General features: G+C 38.0%; 1 protein-coding gene across 1 annotated transcript in view; it reads left to right on the top strand.

Moving 5' to 3' along the window:
- The window catches only part of LOC128871301 (esterase B1), a 28,773-nt gene extending 14,672 nt beyond the window's left edge, over positions 1-14,101 (top strand). The window contains exons 2-6 of the mRNA XM_054113324.1: positions 10,914-11,226; positions 11,295-11,445; positions 11,528-12,088; positions 12,797-12,960; positions 13,031-14,101. Coding sequence (XP_053969299.1) covers positions 10,914-11,226; positions 11,295-11,445; positions 11,528-12,088; positions 12,797-12,960; positions 13,031-13,504 — 1,663 coding nt within the window. The 3' untranslated portion in view covers positions 13,505-14,101. The remainder of the gene's footprint in view (positions 1-10,913; positions 11,227-11,294; positions 11,446-11,527; positions 12,089-12,796; positions 12,961-13,030) is intronic.
- Positions 14,102-18,156: the final 4,055 nt, after the last annotated feature.

An 18,156-nucleotide genomic window follows, 5' to 3' on the forward strand; every position in this document is an offset into this window, starting at 1 on the left:
ATATATTGAGGCCTGCTGGTCTTGTAGCTTGCACTAAGCGCATGAAAACGTTCTGAAGCGCCTAGAGCTATTTCTCACAAGAATCACAATGTCATCAGCGTATGCGCACAACACAAATGATTTATAAAATATTGTCCCACTTTGAGATATTTCGTTTATTGTTGAATGCAGTGTTAAATTAAATAAAAGCGTTGATAGTGAGTCCCCTTGCCGGATTTCATTTGGAATTCGTCAGATGTTCCGCCATTCATTATTACTTTAACGTTTGAGTGTATAAAAGTTATGAATTTTTGTGGTATACCCAGTCCTTTTAGGTGATGGTCGATATATTTTCTGTCGAGTTTATTAAACGCTCGCTTAAAGTCCATAAAGAGACACTGTAAATTCTTGTTGAATTCATAACATTTTTCGAATATCTGCGACATGATAAATCATTGATCTGTTGTCGAGCGTCCGATTCTAAAACCGCATTGACAATCTCCCACGATCTTGTTTTTTTTATTTAATAGAAAAGTTGTTTAAAAAGGAAATTGGATGATTGATTAGCGGCATCTCAAGCCCATTGCTTCTTAATGTTCCCTTAGCCTCTTTATATCTGTTTTTTAAACAACGTAAAACAAATTAAAAACTTAATAATCCATTTAAATGCTAATGCGCTGATTTTAACTATCATTCCAGCATCTTTCAGTTTTCACGGTACTATCCTCTCTCAATAAACAATTGCTTAATGACTGATGGTTTGCCTCAAAAGTTACGTGTAAATTGTTTCGAGCGATTTAATTATATAAATAACTATGCACAATAGATCTTTTGTTGAGTTTCTCTCTACTTTTTAGCGGAATACTTGATTTATCTTTTCACAGAGGCATTGCTATTCCTAATGCTTCCGACTAATATAAAAGTTTTGTGAGTCATGCGGTCACACGCATTGAACTTGAGATATGTACACATTGCACAAGCGCACATACCAATATTTTGAAAAAAAAAAACGATAAGAGAAGCATTTAATTTATTTAAGTAGATTCCGGGAATGAATATGTCTGCTGAGTATTATTAATTATTTTTATTATTAGCAATTCCGCAGCTTTGTAATAGACTATTAATAATCGTGTAGCGCACACGACTTGATGATTCTTTTCTTTCATCTTCCTCCCCAATTTGTCATTTGCGATTTGATAGTTTTTTGGAATACTTCGGTTCTAGGAAAATGGATATCGTTTTAGTTAAATTCTTCAAGTGAACCATAGCGGCCCAAAACATATTTGAAAATTTCCTGCTTTCATTTAGCGAAAAGGGCTGGAAACTCATTTGCAGACAGTTAGTGAGACAAAGACTGGGATGAGAAAAACATTATTTGAAACGCGAGAACTTTTTATGCATTGCACTATGAGGCAGTAGACAACTTTCAATGATAAAGAAAAATCATAAAGATAGCGTAGAGCTATAAAATTTGCAGCATAATTTTTAATGCCATTATAACCAGCATTGCAAAATGTTTGATAATTCTGAGCAGGTGAAAATGTTCTCTGTTTCTTATTTAGTGTAAGCCTTTGTAGAGAAAAATGGAATCGGGTACTTCTATGATAGATGCCTTGGAATGCTAAAACTTAAAAAATTCTAGATCTTGGTTTAGAAATAAAACACAAACAACAAGATGCCTATTTTTTTTTGGCGCAAACCAAGCGAAGAAAGGAGTCTGGCTTTTGCAGTAAACGTTTTCATAGGAGTAAAGCTGTCTAATAAACATAAAGCAGACTGTATAGCCGCATTCTGCTTTAATGTTCTTTCTATCTATAGGAGATACAATTTTCCAATGATACGCAAAGGATGTGAAGTTGGTTTCGGATATAATTTTATTATTATTTATTTATTTATTATTACTAATACTAAAGCTTAAACATTATATATGGTAAACAATATGGTGAGATACATTAGTCACAATTCAAAAAGTGTATCTCCAAATTAAGTTTTGACTTGAAAATCTCTAGTGAGTTGAGAGTGTATCTAAATTTTTACTGCATTAATTGGTTAGACTGCCTTAGACAACGTGCAAGCGGTTCATTACGACTAAAATTGGTCTTTTGACAAAGTAAATGGGTTAGGAGTGGATTAGTTAAAAAGTATTAGCTCCAGCAAGAAGTGGCATTTGATATGTGTATGATTCGTAGCTATGCCCCTTATAAATATTAGCCATGCAATTTTTCTTCGCATTTCTAAAATTGGCAATGTTAACAAAAGATATCTACTTTTATATACGGGCAGACTACAAGACTAACGAAGAGAATGAATCGCAAAACTGGTGAAACGTTTCTGAACCTTCTCAATTCTTAAAGATGAACCCATAAAGAATGAGTCCCAAATAATGCTGCAATATTCTAGGTTTGATCTGACAAGAGGAAAAATACAAATTCTTCAGCGTAGAAATATCCTGGAACCCATTTGAATTCCTTATTACAAATCCAAGCATAGATCTAGACTTGGCAAGCACAAAGTCTATAAGTTTAGAGAACGACATTTTCGATGTAAATATGACCCCCAACATATACTTGGTGAACGACATGAAGTGTTACCAACTTCGCACTGCTTGCATCTGTAAATCAGCTTATGACATCAACGTCAAAATTGTTCTAATGACAGTTCAAAATATTGTTTATAAGCATTTGTGCCTCAGTTTTGTTGAATTTTCTTTTTCTGTTGTGATGGAAGTCAAACGTAATAGTGTGATTGCGTTATATTTGGCTGTAAAATCACAACCAGCCATTGTTCGAGAGCTGAGTCACCTCAAAGTGAATAAAATGTTTGTGTAACGCACTATAAAACGTTACAATGATACTGGTAGCATTGCAAAATGCTATGGACGGGGACCAAACAAAACCGCAACAACACCAGAAATGGTTCGGAAAGTTCGAACATTCAGACTTGAACGAAATCCACGTCGAAGTGGAAGAAAAATGGCCAATGAACTGAGAATATCGCAAGACAGAATTCGACGCTTATTGAAAAATGAGCTCAAGGTCGAGGCTTACAAGTTCCAAAAAGCACACGATCTTTCACCCCAGCAAAAAAAAGTTCGGTGCGAAAGAGCAAAGGAGTTGTTGCGCTTGCACGAACGTGGCGAATTTCCTAACATTGTGTTTTCTGATGAAAAAAATTTCCCAATTGAGCAGTTCAAAAGCACTCAAAATGATCGTGTTTACTTGACTGAATGCTCGTACGTGAATTTGAGCCTACGTATGGCCACTCGAAGCAATTTCCCATCGCAAGTAATGGTTTGGGCCGCAGTGACCGTTGACGGACGCTTTCCAATCGTTTTTATCGAGCCTGGTGTCAAAGTGAATGCGCCTTAGGTATTATCGGGAAAATGATTTAGAAGCTGCTTTAGAGCCGTGGACACGCAAAAATTTCGGTCGTAGACCATGGACGTTCCAACAGGACTCGGCACCGTCTCATAAAGCTCGTGTGAACCAAGAATGGTTAAATCATGTTCCACACTTCATTTCGTCCACACAATGGCTTTCGAATTCGCCAGACGCAAAACCGATGGACTATTCCATCTGGTCCATTTTGGAGAGCAAAATGAGGACTAAAAAATATGCCAGTATGGATGCGCTGAAAAGAACGATTATACGAGAATGGGCCAAAATATTACAAGATCACATTCGTGTAGCATGCAACTCATTTTTTGATCGTTTGGAGGCTATAGTCAAGGCAAAAGGTGGTCATATCGAGCTAAAGTGAATATATGTTGTTATGAATTGTAATCATTTTTGAACAATTTTGTCTTTAAAATCAATAAAAACTAATTTCACACAAAAAAGTTATGGTGTTTTGAATAGGTAACACTTCATATCGTTCACCCTGTATACTTTATAAAATTTATTAAAACTTCAACTGCATTTAGTCTATCTTTCTTCATCACTAGCTTCCAATTCTATTGAATAAAGCGTATTTTTCTTTAAAACTTCATCCGTTTCATCTACAGAGTAGGTTGTTGTGAAGGAGCCAACCGAATCTAAATTCTTTCTTGAAATTGATCCAAAAGTTCGATAACTTCAAGAAGAAGCTTATAAGTTTGTTTTTTTCAGCGATTTTGAAGAGTCTAGAGTTCTTTTAAGCTCCAGAGCTCATGTTATACAATACAATCTACTGTCTTGTCTGAAATACTCAGTACGACTCTTTTACAAATCTTGTTACGGCCTTCAGAGACGATTTCTAATATAGTAAACAGCTAACGGGTACTAAAGCTGTTGCCATATTCTGGGATGAATGACCCAATAATTTTATTAATTGTGGGTGACATTGAGAACCACCGCTGGCGGGCGCTATTATATGTATGTAGTTAAATATATATGCTGGAAATAGTTTAAAAAAATATATATATTTATATTCTAAATCCCCTTCCCGACGGTATAACCATACCCTTCCACAATGTGAGCTATTTTTATATGGCTCTTGACGTAGATATTAACATCTGGCAAATTCGGTCAGAATGTTTTACACATATTTTTAGAGGAGTTTTTCGTCCTGTTTTTGAGTCTTCATCAAAAATTGACGTGCACTTCAACGTCAACTGTCGAGAGTCTCGAACAACTGTCTGGCTTAGATGTCAGCAACCTAATAAGATTCTGAAACCGCACAGACTGGATATTTTTTTTCGTCGGAACAACTAGCAAGTGCAGCACTCAGACACAGACTGGATATAGTCATGCCGTAAATAACTGGTACGAGTAAACAAGTTGGTAGCGAGGATGTGGCAACAAAATTGTGCGGAAGCACTAGTTGGATTCTGGAAGAGTCACCAATAAAACCAACCAACCAACCATCAACGTCGCAAATCTCACGGAAGAAAGACTTTTATCAAAATCCGTGAATGCGATTTAATTAAGATACAGTTACAATTAAAATCCCTATTAAACGTAATGGGTTTTAGACAAAAGTTTTATTAATTGATCCATTAGCATGTATTTAGCATATGTTTTTCTCATAAAAAAAGCCACTATGTAAAGCAAGCACATTGGGAAATCATTGGGGGCAATAGGGAAGTTTCACTAAACTTTCTTTATAGAATTTTTCTTCTCACGGCATTGTAAATCAAAGTACTGGAACACTTCTTCCATTGTTGGCCCCATTGGGGAGATTCTCTTAGTCTTGTGAAATGCATGCACGGTGTATATGGTATTCTAGACATCTACCGAAAAACATTTAAGAGATTTTACGTCACTTAATTTACATGGTAATAAAAAAACGAATTCAACATATTTAAGGAGATAATATTATGGAGCAAAAGAAGTAAAATAGTCCTAATAAACAAACTAAGGGTTTTCGTGATGTTGCAAGTTTTTTTGCCACTTGCATGTTTTTATATCTCCACTCACTTGTTCAACGATTGTTTGTAATAGAATGATGAGCGGAGTCGATTTAAACATCTCTGCCCGTTTGTCCGTGTACACTCGAGCCAAAATGAATACATTTCAATAAAACTTAGTACTCATTCTACTCTTAGTCTAAGGTAGATTGGCATTGACAATGGGCGAAATCGGTCAGTAGCCAAGCGCATCTCCCATATAAAAGTAATTTCTGAAAAAGAAAAAGAAGACGTGATATCTCTGCTATAAATGAATAAAAAATACTCAAATTTAATAATAGTTTCCTTATCTTCTTTCTTCTTTGGTTCGAACACATCTCGTTTAACATTGATATTAATTTATGTATTTCCGAGTTCCAATGAATTTCTATTTTTATTAAAAGCTAAAAAAATATTTCTCCACAAAAATTTTCCGGACCACCTTTTGTTTAACATCCATATTCCCATATTTTCTTCTGTTTCTCAGCGAACATCTCTTTTGTGATTATTAATTAGGTGGCAGCACCACTAACAAAATATTGTTTTTTGTTAAAGTTATCTTAAACACATTTATCTTAACCCTCTTTTGTATTGAACTTCCATTTTTCAATTAAAAAATAGTTGGCAACACCATTAACAAATGATTCTATATCATATACAGTGGTGGTCACGATTTTAGCACACTATAATGCAGTAACATTCATTTTGCGTTTATTGCTTATATTCAAATAATCTAGCGGCAATATTTATCCCTGGCGGGTCTTTGTAGAAAGGAGAAAGAGTGGCCTTATAACCAGGACCTTGTTTTTTTCTCCTTACTTATTAAAACTGGTTTAAATACAAGCACCCTATAATAATGGAGGACACGAATTTAGCACACATATGGATAATTCTCATTTATTTTCAAAGAACAACACATTAGTGAAAGAAAAACTTAATATTTAGTTGGATATCCACCACTCTTGAGAACAGCATCGCATCGGCGTGGTAGACTTTCCACTAGGGCAGCACATCTCGTCTGGGGTATTCCATACCAAGCAGTCTTAATCTCCGACCACAAATCGTTCAAATTCCTCGGTTGCACGGCTCGAATATGCTTCTCGACATCATTCCATAAATTCTCAATCGGATTGAGATCCGGTGATTGAGCTGGCCACTTCAAAACACTAATTTTGTGATCCCCCAAGCAACTCTTCACCAATCGTGAAGTGTGCTTAGGATCATTGTCATGCATGAAACGCCATATTAAGGGCATATTTTCCTCCGGATAAGGAATCATGACATCAGTTAGTATGTTTTTGTAAACATATTGATCCATACGCGAATCTATTTTGTGTATGGGTCCAACACCTCGCCAGGAAAATGATGCCCAAACCATGACGCTTCCACCACCATGCTTCACCGTTTTTCATGTGTAGCGAGGATCATGTTCCTTATTTTGCGGTCTCCAAACATATTATTTCCCGTCAGATCCGAGACGACAGAACTTCGATTCATCGCTCCATAAAATATATTTCCAGAAATTTATTGGTTTATGGATATGTTCCCTTGCAAAGTTCAGCCTGGCCTCCAAATTTTTTTTTGACACCAAAGGTTTGTGTTGAGCTATGCACCCACGCAACCCGTTTTCATTTAAACGCCTTCTAATGGTTTTGGAAGAAACATTTATTCCATATTCCGATAATATTGCGATTTCATGGCATTAGAACTCTTAAAAGGGTCTGTTCGCGAGGCTTTGCATATTAGTAAATCCTCCCTAGCTGTTGTCTTTCGGCGTCGTGGGCGTTGTTTTACCTTCTTAAATGTCTTATGGCGCTTAATATGAGCCAGAGCATCATAAATCATTTTGCGTGAACACCTTAGAAGTCGGGATATCTCAGACACAGAGCTCCCAGAAGTATTCATACGTTGAATTACTTCCCGCTGCGCTTCGGAGCACCAAGAACCTTTCGCCATGTCTAACATATTTTTTTTCACATTAATTACAATCAACATAATAGCTAAAATATAAAAACTTACCATAAAGTTCAAATACTTAGAAAAAATTTAGTGGGAGGAATTATTTATTGATATGTGCTAACTTCGTGTCCAGCTCAAACAAGCAGCTCTTGCACTCAACTGAATTTTAAGAAAAAAATTGCAAAACAAATGCTACGGATTATAACGGTTCTTGTTATTTTAATTGTAAACAACACCCAGAGAAAAATATTCGTAGTGAATTGTCGAAAAGCAAAGAGGAAAGTGGGACAGTGTCAAGGTTGTGTATAGTGTGCTAAAATCGTGACCACCACTGTATGTACATATTTCCATATTTATTTCTGTTTTTCTACGAACCTTGAAATTTTTAAATTATAAATTAGGTGGCAACACCACTCAAAAATATTTCTGTATTAAAGTTATCTTAAACACCTTTTGTTTAATATTATTTTTTATTGCAATTAGGTGGCAACATCACTCAAAAATATTTATTTACTAAAGTTTTCTAAACACCTTTTGTTTAATATCCATATTCTAATATTTTATGCAGTTTTGTGTTGAACGTCTATTTAATAATTAAAAATTAGGTGGCAACACCATTCAAAAATTATTCTAGTATATAGGGGAGCCCGGGGATGGTTGACTAACTTTTGACTTAAGCTCGTATATCTCTGATGTTTAATTTAATATAACAAAAACAACAATTGCTACCGATAAAAGAACTATTCAGGTACCTAAGATACGATAATATGACCTATATATTCACTATTATAATACTTATTTTGTAAACCCCTGACGCTTGGTCAACATACCCCATGTCCGGGGCAGGTTGACTATATGCATGGGGTAGGTTGACTTAGGTAGTAATTAGTACAAATTAAGAGGATGGATTGGAATAAAATAAAACACAAAAATTTACTAAATGTTAGAAACTTTTTAATTAAAATAAACAGACTTAAATTCAAGATCCTTTTTCAGGTCACAAAGAACTTTGATAAATCTAACAAACAATCTTTAATTCTCTCACTTTAAATCTCAGGCTCGTAGCTTGAGGTGATCTTATTGATAATGAGGGATGACGTTTTAAAAAATTAACAAACCAATCTTCGCCAGCCATTAATTTTGTTTTCCATGATTCAGGCATAGTTTTATTATTCCTTTTTGCGTATTCAAATGCAAACTTGCGTGTCTCATACGGTGTCAATCCATAATAAATATCAGCAGCCGTCTTCAATCAGCTCTCGTGAGGTTAGGATTACTTTCTAACTTATTTTTTAGTTTAGTTACATAACGATGCAACGTTTTGTACGGGATTTGGTATTGCTTTGACGTGGCGTTTATGCTTTCATTATCGAAGATAATCGCGTGGCAAGCTCTTTCTATGATATATTATGGACAATTACCCTTTTCAGATTTTCTTTTGTAAGTCCTCAGTGACAGAAGACTATAGAGCAATTCCATGAGAGATGATCATGAAAGTAGGAGCGACTGGGGTTGGTTGACTAATTAGTCAACCTGCCCCGAACAAAATTTGTCAACCAATGTAATTGATTTGTAATGAACTTAATCAAAAAATAGGTGGCAGCACCGCTCAAAAATATTTATTTATTAAAGTGTTTTTAAACATCTTTTGTTTAATATCCATATTCTAATATTTAATTCAGTTATGTATTGAACTTCCATTTAATAATTAAAAATTAGATGGCAACACCGTTAAAAAATTATTTATTAAATTTTTTTAAGCACCTTTTGTGTAATAGCTATTAATTAAGTTTTGTAGTGAGCTTCTATTTTGTAACTAAGAATTAGGTGGCAACGCTACTCAAAAATATCTGTTTATTCCAGTTTGCTTAAACAATTTTTGGCTGACCTCTTTATTTTATTATTTACTTCAGTAAGTTTATATTTTCGAAAAAGAAAAAAATAAGTAAAGGGTGTTTTTTTTAGAGGTTAGGTTTTCAAGTTGGCACTACTTTTTTCGTAGATGGTCTTTTTGACAGCTGTCACTTGATTTATGCTCAGTTTGGTTTGCCATTTCATAATGAATAGACTTACACCTGAACAACGTTTGCAAATCGTGCAAATTCATTACAAAAATAATGGTTCGGTCCGCGCGACGCATCGCGCGCTGCGTCCAATATTCGGTCGACATAATCGTTCATCAGAGTCACTAATTCGATTAACCATGGATCGGTTTCGCACCACGTTTGCTCTAGTGGATAATACGCATCCTCAGAGACGTCGTACAGTGCGCACCGAAGACGCTATTGCTGCTGTGGAGCAGAGTATCGAAGAAGACCCGAATGAGTCCATCCGCCATCGCGCGCAGCAATTGGAGATGTGCCCATCCACTTTATGGAAGATTTTGCGGAAGGATCTTGGTTTGCAGGCTTACAAAATCCAACTCGTGCAAGAATTGAAGCCGAACGACCATCAAGCGCGTCGCACGTTCGGTGAATGGGCCCAAAACGAGATGGCCACCGATCCCGATTTTCACAAGAAAATTTTGTTCAGCGATGAAGCTCACTTTTGGTTGAATGGGTATGTCAATAAGCAAAATTGTCGCATTTGGAGTGAACATAATCCACAAGCCATTGCTGAGACGCCGTTACATACTCAAAAAGTCACTGTTTGGTGTGCTCTATGAGCAGAGGGAATCATTGGTCCATATTTCTTTAAAAATGAAGCCGGCCATAATGTTACAGTCAATGGAGAGCGCTATAGGGCCATGATTAATGACTTTTTCGTGCCTGAATTGGACGATGTTGATGTGGACGACCTTTGGTTCCAACAAGACGACGCTACATGCCATACAGCCATCGCAACAATCGATTTATTGAAGGAAACTTTTGGTGAGCGCATTATCTCGCGCCGTGGACCTGTGGCGTGGCCTCCAAGATCGTGCGATATAACACCGTTGGACTATTTCTTGTGGGGCTATGTGAAGTCGCTTGTCTACGCAGATAAGCCCGAGATGATTGACGTTTTGGAAGAGAATATTCGGCGCGTTATTGCTGACATACGGCCCCAATTGCTGCAAAAAGTGGTCGAAAATTGGGCCTCTCGGCTGGAATTTATTCAAGCCAACCGCGGCGGCCACTTGCCCGAAATCATTTTTAAAACATAATGGCAAACCCTTATCTTTATAATAAAGCTAAATTCTTGGCCATAACATTAAATTATATACGTTTTATTTCATCTTGAAAACCTAACCTCTAAAAAAAACACCCTTTAGCAAAGCTTTCGTAAACTCGATTCGTATTGAAGTTTTCTCAGCAATTTCGTTGTTTTTTTTGTAGCATTTATGTCTGCTTTTTAATAAATTATTCTTTTAAATAGATATATATGTACGACATATTATGTAGTTGTAGAAGACATCATTCTGTTAAAACGAATGGAATACATGAACCATCCGAAGCTAATAACCTTCCAAAAAATACTAAATCGGCCTATTAGTTTTTGGGTGATGTTCTTTCATAGAAATTTATAAAATTATTATGTATGTATGTACATATGTATGTACTCGCATTTAATATTCGTAATTTAATGCAGCTTTTCTCAATGCTCTTTTTTTTTCTCATCTAAACTCTAGAGTCTACGAACACAAGTACCAACAGAATCGACACACAACCGACGAAACATCAGTTGTGGAGACTGAGTATGGAAAAGTGGAGGGCGTTAAACGGTTGACTCTTTACGACATTCCCTACTACAGTTTCGAGGGCATACCCTATGCGCAACCACCTGTAGGCGAGCTACGCTTCAGAGCGCCTCAACGACCCATACCATGGGAGGGAGTAAGAGATTGTAAAAATACCAAAGAAATGGCGGTACAAAACCATGTCATAACCGGAGTATTGGAAGGATCGGAAGACTGTCTCTACCTCAATGTGTATACGAATAATGTTAGTATGCAGGAGTCATGACAAAATATTCAACCCAACATAATTTGCAATAAATTTCATTCGCACAGACACAACCTGATAAGCCACGGCCTGTTATGATATGGATACATGGCGGTGGATTTTACACCGGTGAGGCTACACGTGATTGGTGTGGACCTGATTATTTCATGGAAAAAGATGTTGTGCTGGTAACGATACAGTACCGCCTGGGGGTGTTGGGTAAGTGTGTGTACATATTTAATATTTTCGTAAGAAAATATCTGCTAAATGTATTTTTAATTTTCTTCATTCACCCACACAGGCTTTCTTTCACTCAAAACACCCGAACTAAATGTACCTGGCAACGCTGGCCTCAAAGATCAAGTGCTAGCTATCAAATGGGTGAAAAACAATTGCTCAAGCTTCGGCGGAAATCCGAATTGTATTACTATCTTTGGCGAAAGTTCTGGTGCTACATCTGCGCATTGTATGATGCTTACCGAACAGACGCAAGGCATCTTCCACCGCGTCATTTTAATGTCGGGTAATGCCTTGCCTTTGTGGGACACAGAGGATCAAGTTTATCGTGGCTTTGATCTCGCCAAGCTGGCTGGCTACAAAGGTGTGGATGACGATAAGGATGTGCTAAATTTTTTGAAAAAATGTAAAGCGAAAGATCTGATTGCACTGGAGAGTCGGACATTAACAGCGAAGGATCGCGCACGGAATATATCGTCGCCTTTCGTGTACTGCGTGGAGCCATACGTGACGCCTGAATGTGTGATACCAAAACCGATTAGAGAAATGATGAAAACGGCGTGGGGCAATGCGATACCACTATTGGTTGGCCATACATCCGATGAGGGTCTGATCTTTTTACAGGGTGCGTACTTAGTATTATATGAGATTTATGAAAATTTAAACAAAGCGGAAAGATATATACAAATAAGCATAGAAAACAGAGGTATTTTCCATCTGCTCTTTGCCTGCTTATTTCCACTTAACGAAAATACACACAAACTTTTTTTTGCATAAAATCTTCCTTCTGTTTTTAAAATTTTATGAGTAATAAGAAATAATGGGCAAATTTAATTAATGCAGAGCGGCAGTAAACATTTCAAAGGTTTATAACAAAAAAAAGTACTACAATCGGTTGAATGATTTTCGATTTTTTGTTTTAACAAATTTGGGTTTCTAGATACGACTTTTTTATAAGTTTACTCAATTTATGCAAAAAGAAAAATTAAAGGTTTGAAGCAGACATTTGCCTTAACTCTCCGTTGGACGCCTTTTTTAAAACCTTCGGTTGAGCACCCGGTACTGACCTTTTTTTCGTCCTTTTCAAGGATCCTTTTTAAAAGTTTATATCCATAAATCGAAAAAAAATTAAATTTTAGGAAGCTGCCTAGAAGCCAATGACTTCGGCTATAATAGAAATATGTTAAATTCACGTTCAATGTCGAAAAAGCCCGTCTGGCCAGACCCGAGTGCCCAACGGAGGGTTAAAATACCGCACCTTCTTCTATTTAAAATTGATAAAAGTAACTCATAACCCATATGCAATATTTATAACAACAACATATCATTGCAGGCGCTAAACTATTCGCGGGCTTGGCTCAAAAACATAAAACCTATTCATTGGAACAGTTTGTGCCCTTTGAAGTTGCCGACAGTGATGAGAACGAAAAATTTGTGGAGAAGCTAAAGACGGCGCATGTCAATGGCAAAATACCAACGGTTGAAGAATATAAAAAAGTGAGTACTTATAAGTTAAAAATGTGATAATTTTTAAAGTTTTTTTTCTGACTTGCCTTTACTTTCCTAGATAATAGAACATTCTTACTTTCACCTCCCTCTTTACCGCCTGATACGCTCTCGTTGGGCATACGCTGCCGGAGCGCCACTTTATCTCTATCGCTTCGATTTCGACTCTGAAGAATTGCCACATCCGTATCGTATTTTTCGTTTTGGACGCGGCGTAAGGGGTGCAGCGCATGGTGACGAACTTTCTTTTATATTTTCAAATCTATTTTCACATCGTTTGCCAAAGGAAAGTCGCGAATATCGCACAATAGAACGCATGATCGGCTTTTGGACACAATTCGCGCGCAGGGGAAATCCCAACGACGAGCAAATATCCGGTATGGCGACATTGACGTGGGAACAGCTCAAGAAAAGTGAACCAAGCATAAAATGTTTGAATATAAGTGACGATCTAAAATTGATAGAATGGCCAGAATTAGCGAAGACTAAGGTGTGGGCGAGTGCTTATGACCATCACAAAGAATTGCTATACTGAGCAAAAACGAAAGGGAGTGCGATTGGAAAGAAAGAGAGAGCGAAGAAGAGGGAGATTGTACAGAGCGCTCAATGGCTTACGGACAATTTAGCCGAATTATTAATGTGAATATTTGAGACAAATAAATTAGTAAATTATTTTTGTAAAGTAATTCTAAATACTATATATATTTTGTTAATTATAAATATTGATTGTTATTTATTTGCATATTTTATTTTCTACAAAAATAATTAGACTTACGATTGTAAATAATATTTAAAATATAGTATTAAATTAACGATACTTCTTGTAACTAAAATTGAAAAAAAGGCTTTAAATATTTGTAAACGAGTACAATTTAAAATATTTCTAAAAAATATGACGAAAATGAAAGTAAATAAACGATGCAACTTTCCTTAAAATTTACGAGATAAAAAACTAATCAATCGTTGCGTATTCTTTATTGAGGACAACATTAGCTTGATCCAATCTTAACAGAATATTTAATAAAATTTGTATAGCTATTATATACAGACATATCTTAAAATAATATTATTATTATTATTTATTGAAGCATTGTGAAATATTTCACTAATTAATGGAGCCCGCTAGCTACTTAGGTCTACCGTGCTTAAAAAAATAAGTTTAAGAATTTTATGGAAAGGTTTGGCGAGTGCTACAAATCGTGTTTATGGTCCGATTCGGCTGATATGCCAAACATAATATAATAATAATAATTACTTTACTAAAGGAAAGAAAAATACTTCTGGAAAATATTTACGCACCAAATGGCACTGAAATCTAATTGTAAAAATTTAAGGGGTTACATCTAGTTAGAAGCCCTGAAAAATGAGGTTTTTAAAAAAATTTTCCTGAGAAAACTTCTGAATTAATTGTTTTAAGCCTTTGTACACATATTATGGTAACTTTGAGTAATATTTAAAAAAATTTTATTTGCAAGAATGACAGTTTTTATAGCTGCTACAGCAGATTTCCAGGAACCCCTCCAAAAAAAGACGTTTTACGGTGACCACTATATCTCCGAAGTGGATTATCTGAAATGAAAAAACCAAACGGATTTGATTAAAGTATTGTATATTCTTGTAATTAATCGAAGGAATAAGCAAAAAAAAATTTATTGACAAAATGGCGGCTTCTCAAAAAAAAAATTTTTTTTTTGGAATAGTTTTGGCCTTAAATTGTGTATAAACAAAAAAATGTTTATCGGTTTTAAAAAAGCTTCGATTAAGTACTAGAAAATATAGTTCAGAAGCCGGTGTAAAAATTTCAGACTAACCGGTTCAGCCGTTTCCGAGAAATCGTGGTCACCGACTTTCAAAACACAGTTTTGAGAAAAACAAGGTTAAAGTTTTAAAAGCTAATTTAAAGTGCTCTGACGCGTCGTTACATTTATGCGTATAACTTCAAAAATAATCTTCGGAATGACTTGAAATTTTCATAGTGTTTACTTAAATATATGTACATTACAAAAATGAAATAAAAAAAAAAACGATTTTTTGAAAATTCTAACTAGATGTAACCCCTTAATTCATACACCATATTTTTATATTTAGCAAAAAAAAAATCCAAAAATCAATGCGATTTTTAGCCACTTCAAGTTTACCAAAAATTCAATAGGCTATAAAACTGCTTACCCGAAATTTTTCTAAACATTTGGATTAAAAAGTGTGATATTTTAAGGATCACTTGTTGATTTTATATAATTTGCACAAAGCTTGGACTTACATGGTTTTTGTAGGAAAAAATTACTAAAACTAAAAACGAAATATGTAAATACAGTTTACTCTTTTTGAAGCGCGCATAAGGGACATAAGGGACTGAAAAAAGTGGCCGCCTGTGGGAGTTGTCCGTTTCAGACAAGTACAGGAGTACACTGAAAATATCACAGCTTGTCAATAAGTCCATGTTCTTTAGTTATTTGAAGCGCTGAATTTATTAAGTTCGGAAATAACTTCGGAGAATTTTTACCGAAGACTTTTCTTTAAATAAAAACCAATAATTACATCAATAAGTTCAATTATATATTCGCCGTTACTGTTAACAACCGCATTCCACCTCGCGTGCAATTTCTTGATGCCGTTCCGCCAAATATCGCCTGTTCTGGTGTCAAATAAGTTGTTGAGCCAGTTCTTAAGAACCTCTTTGTTATCGACGGTAACGCCCTTCATATGGTTTGCAGGAAGCGGATAAGATGGTAATCGGTCTGTGCAAGGTCCGAAGAATATGACCGATGCTGAAGGACTTCCCATTCGAGCTGTTGTTGTTGTTGTTGTTTTAACAGCATAGTTAGCCCTGTCAGTGTAGGTATATCATCTGTCGTCTTCGTCTAGCTCATCTAGGGGTAGGCCCAGGAAACATGCTGTTTCGACGGGTTGGGTCCAGAGGGAGAGGGGGGTTAGATGAGTCTGATTAAGGGGGCATGTGAAGAGGTGGTTAGTGTCGTGCGGGGTACCTTCACATGCCGGACATGTGTTTGGTATGTCGGGGTCAATTCTGGATAAGTAGGAGTTTAACCTGCTACAATATCCAGAACGTAATTGTGCCAATGTTACACGAGTCTCACGGGGAAGCTGGAGCTCTTCATCTGCAATGGGTGGTGGTTGGACTCCGATTACGGCATTCACGGGACGGGAGTTCATGAAGGTGGTAACGGACTCCCGGTGAATGTCGTTTATTGACTGTCTGAATACTGTCCGGTCCAGTAGGTCTCGGTCAGTTTTGTCCTGGAGTTCGTCAGCGTAGTCGAGGAGGTGTCTCCTGACGTGCCTGGGAGGCGGCTCAGGCTCAAGCAGGTGTCTGCAGGGGTGAAACCTGCGGTAACACCCCAGCAGGAACTGCTTGCTAAGCAGTTTGTTGTGCTCCGCGACTGGGAGCATTTGTGCCTCGTTGTGCAGGTGTTGTATGGGTGACATCAGGAGGCACCCGGTCGCTGTCCGAATGGCGGTATTCTGACATGTCTGAAGCTTTATCCACTGCGAATCACTAGTGCCAGGCGACCAGACAGGCGCAGCATAGTTTAGAACCGGCCGGCCAATTGCCTTAAATGTCGAAAGCAACAGTTCTTTGTCCTTGCCCCAAGTGCTGCCGGCCAGCGATTTGAGGACCTTGTTGCGATTTTGGACTTTAGTGGCAATTGCGGTTGTGTGCGCAGAGAAGGAGAGCAAGCTGTCAAAGGTTACACCCAAAATTTTGGGGTTATTCACAGTCGGAATTGGTGTGTCGTCGACTTTTACCTTAAGGGACAGCTTGACCTCCTTTGTCCAGGTGGTGAAAAGGGTCGCCGTGGACTTAGTGGGGGAAAGTTGGAGATTCCTCGCAGTGAAAAAGCGAGAAAGGTCGGTGAGGTAGTTGTTCACTTTGGAACACAGGCCATCGATGTCATTGCCCGACGCCATTATCGTGCAGTCGTCAGCGTATGAGATCAGGGAAACTCCCGCTGGTGGTTGGGGGAGCTTCGAGATGTAGAAGTTAAAAAGCAAGGGTGAAAGGACACCACCCTGCGGTACGCCTTGCTTAATCTTCCTCTGCTTTGACATTTGATCTCGAAAAATCACTGACGAGTGCCGACCGCTCAGGTAGTTCGCGGACCACCTCTTCAGCCCTGGCGGGAGTGTCGACTGATAAATATCATCTAGTAGCGTGGAATGGCTGACTGTATCGAAAGCCTTCTTTAGGTCCAACGCTACTAGGACAGTCCTCTCGCAGGGGCGGTTTTGGTTAAGCCCGCGATTTATCTGGGCGTTTATGGCGGTGAGTGCCGTGGTGGTGCTGTGCACTCGTCGGAAACCGTGCTGATGTGGGGCTGGGGCCAGGTGGGTCGTGAAGAGTGGGAGTAGGAGGGCTTCAAGTGTCTTCACTACTGGGGAAAGGAGAGTTATCGGCCGATAAGACTCCCCTTGGTTGGCGGGTTTCCCAGGTTTCAATAGTGGGACCACTCTCCCTGCTTTCCACTTGTCAGGGATGATGAGAGTGGCCAGAGACAAATTGAAGACCCTTGTGAGGTATCCTACTCCCAGGGGTCCCAGATGCTTCAGCATCAGCGCGTTAAGTCCGTCAGGGCCAATGGCTTTCGAGGATTTCGACTTGTTGATGGCCCCCTGAACCTCATCACCGGAGAAAGTAAGTGTCGCACTGTCGTTCGTCAGTTTGTGCAGCCTTCTGGTAACTCGACGTTTGGTTCTGTCGCCCGGAGGATGCAGTGTAAACAGCCGGCTAAAATAGCTCGCGCATCTCTTCGGGTCCGACGAAGTACAACCGTTGAAGGTGATAGCCACCTTGTCGTTGTGTTTCGTGCCATTCCCATGGCAGCCGGTTCTACGTTACCGGAATGACTCGGGTTTTTATTCCCGACCAAGGGCTGCCGCCCCAGTACACTAGCCCTGTCTAGTGTATCGTATATCACCCCACCCCTTACGTCACAGGAGCAAACTCCCGCAGCTAACCTGCTCCAAATACTTCTCCTCAGGGCTGGTGTCGAATCCAACCCTGGGCCAGAGGTATTCTACTGCTGCGTCTGCCATCAACGGCTCCACCCGAATTCCACCTCGGTTAGGTGCAATAAGTGCAACGGGTGGAGCCACCTTAAGACCTGCTCAGGCCTTAAGTCGCACAGGGAGTGGTCCACACGGTATGTGGCCACGTGTTGCTCCCGC

Source organism: Anastrepha ludens, chromosome 2 (genome assembly GCF_028408465.1).
Source record: "Anastrepha ludens isolate Willacy chromosome 2, idAnaLude1.1, whole genome shotgun sequence".
In the NCBI taxonomy this organism is placed as follows: Eukaryota; Metazoa; Arthropoda; class Insecta; order Diptera; family Tephritidae; genus Anastrepha; species Anastrepha ludens.